The 4,630-nt window shown below is 57.2% G+C and overlaps 1 protein-coding gene across 1 annotated transcript; it reads right to left on the bottom strand.

The window, feature by feature from the left end:
- Positions 1-2,673: 2,673 nt before the first annotated feature.
- Positions 2,674-4,570, bottom strand: FAM167B (family with sequence similarity 167 member B). Its single transcript, XM_040974389.1, has 2 exons — positions 3,777-4,570; positions 2,674-3,193 (listed from the first exon to the last, which is right to left on the bottom strand). The coding sequence occupies exons 1-2, from the start codon at positions 4,029-4,031 to the stop codon at positions 2,963-2,965; spliced, it is 486 nt and encodes a 161-aa protein (XP_040830323.1). The 5' UTR covers positions 4,032-4,570; the 3' UTR covers positions 2,674-2,962.
- Positions 4,571-4,630: the final 60 nt, after the last annotated feature.

Raw genomic sequence — 4,630 nt, 5'->3', positions numbered from 1 at the left:
CGCCAGTCTCCTGCGCCCACGTTCCACCCTGACTTCCTGCTTCCTCAGGCCTTCACAGCCAACCGGGCCCCAGCAGCGCAACCACAAGCCTCCAACACCCCAAGCTTCCTGTCACCACAGCCCCCCGTGGGGTCTCAAGACCAGACCCTGCTCACTCTGCAGTGGCACTTGGAGGTGTCAAGTCGAGGAGACAGAGCTAGCGTGGTGGCACAGTGAATTAAGCTGCTGACTGTGGCACTGGCATTCCACAAGAGGGCTGGTCAGAGCCCAAGATGGGATGGCCTGAGGCCCTGGGTCCTGCCAGGAACATGACAGAGCAGGCTGGAGTTCTTGGTTCCTTGTTCCTGGCTTCAGCCTGACCCAGCCATTTGCAGAGTGTACCAGCAGATGGATGATCTTTCCCTCCCTCGCTCTTTTCCTGTCTCTCTCTGAGTGTGTGAAACTCTGCCTCTCAAATAAATAAATAAGTCTTTTTAAAAATGTACTGCACAGGGACCATCATGATAGCTCAACTGGTTATCCTCCACCTATAAGCACTGACATGCCATACAGGTGCCATATTTTTATGGCCTAGGAAAGCAGCAAAGGATGGCCCAAAACCTTAGGAACCTGTACCCACAAAGCAGGTCTGGAAGAAGCTCCTGCTCCTGGCTTTGGATCGGTTCAGCTCTGGCAGCTGGGTTCATTTCTGGAGACAACCAGCAGGAGGAAGATCTCTGTCTCTCATTTACTGTCAAATCTGCTTTTCCAGTAAAAATAAGTAAGTCTTAAAAAAAAAAAGGCAAGGCCGGCATGTTGGCTCAGTTGGCTAATCCTCTACCTCCAAGTGGATATGAGTGCTACTCCACTTCCCATCCAGTTCCCTGCTTGTGGCCTGGGAAAGCAGTCAAGGTCAGCCCAAAGCCTTGGGACCCTGCACCCGTGTGAGAGACCCAAAAGAAGCTCCTGGTTTTGTTTGGACTGGCCCAGCTCCTGCCGTTGCAGCCACTTGGGGAGTGAATGGATGATCTTTCTATCTCTCCTTTTCTCTGTAAATCTGCCTTTCCGATGAAAACAAATACATCTTTAACAACAACAACAAAAAAAAAAACTACAAGTAGAACGTTTAATAAAAGCTAAAGCTGGCCAGCGGCAGGGCATTGGCAGGCCCCTTCTGCTCTCCAGAAACACTGAGACCAGAGATGGAGGGCAACCTTGGGCTCCAGGAGCAGGGAGGCAGGTGGTTGTTGGTGGAAGACCAGTGGCCCCATCGTGCCGGGCCGGGCCAAAAGCTGAGCGCCCATTTGGTTTCAATCTGACAGCAGAAGTGGCCTCATCACTCAGCAGAGACAATGTCCCCGCTAGAGTGAGGCAGCAGGCCACCTGTGTCACAGACCCCCACAGCTGCTGCTGGCCGCCTGCAGCACCATACCTACCCAGGCACGATTGCTGTATTACACAGAGGAGGCTGCCAGCCAGAACACTGACCACAGGCTGTTCCAGGGCATAGGCTGAAAAGCCTTTGCCACCGAAAGGGCAGAGTGACAGTCCCTGCCATCGGCGACATCTGGGAAGCGTAGGAAGCCTGGCACCATTGTCTGCAGCAGTTAGTTAGCATGTCAACCCAGGCACCCGTGTGCAGCAACAGACCAGCCCAACTGCATGCTGCAGGTACCAGGTGAGAACCTTGTCAGGAGCGGCAGAGGCCAACCATCTTCATTTCCTGGGGGCAGGGTGAGGGTGGCACCGGTGTGGGCGTATGAGCTGCAGATTGCAGGCAACCTCCAGCAGGCCCCAGAGCTGGCCCCTGAAGCCAGGGTGCTGGTGCTACAACACCAGCCGCCCATCTGAGTGTGGTTCAAGTCCTGGCTGCTCCACTTCTGATCCAGCTCCGTGCTAATGCACCTGGGAAAGCAGCAGAGGATGGGCCAAGTCTTTGGACCCTTGCCACTCCCACGGGAGACCTGGGCTCCCAGCTTCCACCCCACCCCGCCCTGGCTGTTGAGACCTTTTGGGGAGTGATAGAGCCAAGACCTCTCTCTCCAACTGCATCATTCTGCCTTTCAAATAAACAATACCTCTCTCGAAAGAAATCAGGCATTTTGATGCCTCCGGCTTTATTAAAAACAAAACAAACAAACGAAAAACAAAACAAAAAAATGAACTGTGTCTTGTCCTCCCTTCAGAACCTTCCCCAGCCGCGGGGACGGGGGGAGGGGCGCCTCGGAACACTGTTGGGGTTTGTGAGGTGGAAGCCGGTGCTGTGTGCACCTCAGCTGCCGAGGGAAGTGGGGGGACAGGAAATGGGTGGGGGCAGGAGGAAGCCTGCGTTGGAAAGTCAGATAGAGTGAAACAAAGGCCGAGAGACACAGGGTGAAAACCTGCCCGCTGAGCGTGGGGGCTCGGGGCCAGGTGCAGCGCGCAGGCCCCCACCGTGCAGAGAGCAGAGCCGCCCGCAGCTGGAGCCGAGCTGGGCTCGCACGTGCGCTGCTGGCCAGGGTCACGGGCACCGACTGTGTCTGTGCTTGCACATCCAGCTTCCTGCGGAGTGAGAACGTCTCTGCCTTGGACTCAGGGACACAGGGGGCCTCCTCAAGGGCTCATGAAACACACAGCGAGCTGCCTTTGAACCCTGGGCTGCAAGAAGCTGCAGTCTAAGCCGCTCCCTAAATCACTCACAGGGGTCTGACGTAGGATCCTAAGTTCTTTCCTGCTTCTGATCTCTGTGCTGCAGAGACAGAGATGGAGCTGTGGACGAGATGGGGATGCCCGGGTTCCTCTCCAAGCCCAAAGCCTGCCGTCCTCCCCCTCCCCTGGGGGGCACCCCAGGTTCTCGTCACAGACCACGAACAGGCCTCAGGCGTGACAAACTGCAGCACAGACCTTATGGGGCAGGGAGAGCGTTTATTAAGGAGCGCCGGGAACTTCTGGCCTCCACCTTCCCCTTTCCAGGAAGGCTGGGGAGGGGCCCCAGAGACGCTGTTCAGCAAAGAGTGAAGCGCCGGGCGCTGATGTTCATGCGCGTGAGGCCCAGGTGCCGCAGGGGTGGAGCCAGGGCCGAGCCCGCCCCCGGCTCCAGCTCCAGCTCCCGCTCGGCGTCGTCCAGCAGTTCCTGGTGTAGGTGACAGGCTTGGTCCATCTTCAGCCGGTGCAGCTGGGTCCGCAGGCGCAGCAGCTGCCCCGCCAGCTGCCGGTCTTGAGCTTGCATCTCCTGCTGTGGCCGAGAGGGGGCGTGAGCCCGCCGGACCAGCCCATTGTTGCTTTCCGGTCAACACTCCGGACCTGGCCCTGAAGATGTCCTCCCAGCCCCCTCTCACAACCGCTGGATCTCTCCCTGTTTCTCAGCTCTTACTCCCCACTAGGAATCCAGATGCCTGGGGCCCCCTTCCCAGACCAACCAACCCTCAGAGCCTGGCCGTCCTTTTCTTTGCTCGGGTATGATTGAGAAGGCAATCACACTCTGCCAGCAGATGCTGTCCAGCACCCTATGTGCCCCTTTGGTACTTCACCAAATATCTGAGGTACAACAACTCCTGCTCATAGCTTACAGCCAACAGGGGGAGGGCGCCATCCCCTGAATCCAGTAACACCATCAGTAGACGGATGGGATCCTGCGGATCCTGCTTCAGCTAGGCTCTGGTCCAATGCATTCCTAGATCTCAGCTCCAGGATGTAGGACCAGGCACCTGCTGGGGCTCAGATCCCTTCTTTTACCCCTCCCTACACCCATAGTTTTGGCTTTAATCAAGACTGGCCCAAAGATCCTTTACTAAGGCTGTCCACCTCACCAGACTTACCAGCTGCCCTCGGAGCCACTCAAGGGCAGAATCCATCGAGTCAAAACCACAGACGGCCCCTGAGGCCCCGGACCCAGATCTAGCTTGGGCCCTGTGCCAGGCCTGGCTCTGGACCCGGGCTGTCCACTCCAGGTATGAAGGCCGCCGAGTGTGCAGCTGCAGCTTGGCTGTCAGAGCCTTCACTGAATCCAGACTTTCTTCTTCCTCGTCGTCATCCTCGCCCACTGCCTGGAATTTCAGGGGTCCCAGCGACATGGTGGGTTTGAGGGAGAGGGATCGACTGGGTGAGCCTGGCAAAGTGGCCCAGGGAGAGGTAGATGGGGGTGGAAGCTAAGGGTGAGAAGAGGGTGCACAGTGCGGCAGGGTGTGCGATAATGGTGCAGGGTGCAGGGATGTATGAGCACTGAGTGTGTGAGGCCAAGTGTGCAAGGGCTGGGATTTTCCTGAGCTGCTAGCTGGAGAGCCACGTGATGCCCATCCTGTGGGGGTGGGGCGGGGGGCTCCTTGGATGATTTTTATTGTCTTTGCCCAGAAGGAGACACCCAGTTCCCAGAAAGGAAGTTGCTCCAGGATAAGAAAAGCATCATTCACACCAGTATCTTGGCTCTCTTCCCAAGGTCCAGGTTAAGGGGTTCCAGAGAGGGGAGGAGGTCGACCAGCTGTCCTCACCCTTATGTACAACACAACAAAGTATCTTCTGTGTGACCTTGAGCAAGTCACAGGCCCTCACTCAGCCTTGGCTAGGACAGAGCCCCGACCCCCAGCTTGGCCCTAGAGATGCTCTACTGCCCCCTGGAGTTTCCTGGAGCTGCCTGAAGAGGAAAGACAAAGCTGAGCCCAGCTGGGCAGGGCCC

The sequence above is a fragment of the Ochotona curzoniae genome, unplaced genomic scaffold, assembly GCF_017591425.1.
Source record: "Ochotona curzoniae isolate NIBS_2020 unplaced genomic scaffold, NIBS_Ocur_1.0 contig_2404, whole genome shotgun sequence".
Classification (NCBI taxonomy): Eukaryota; Metazoa; Chordata; class Mammalia; order Lagomorpha; family Ochotonidae; genus Ochotona; species Ochotona curzoniae.
Note: the sequence above shows the minus strand (reverse complement) of the source record. Positions and strands in the feature narration are given on the sequence as shown.

Excerpts from the sequence above, each read along its gene's own strand:
- FAM167B (XM_040974389.1), bottom strand. The coding sequence starts at position 4,031 with ATGTCGCTGGGACCCCTGAAATTCCAGGCAGTGGGCGAGGATGACGAC. Across the intron at positions 3,194-3,776 it reads AGTGGCTCCGAGGGCAGCTG|CAGGAGATGCAAGCTCAAGA; the intron begins GTAAGTCTGGTG and ends TCTCGGCCACAG.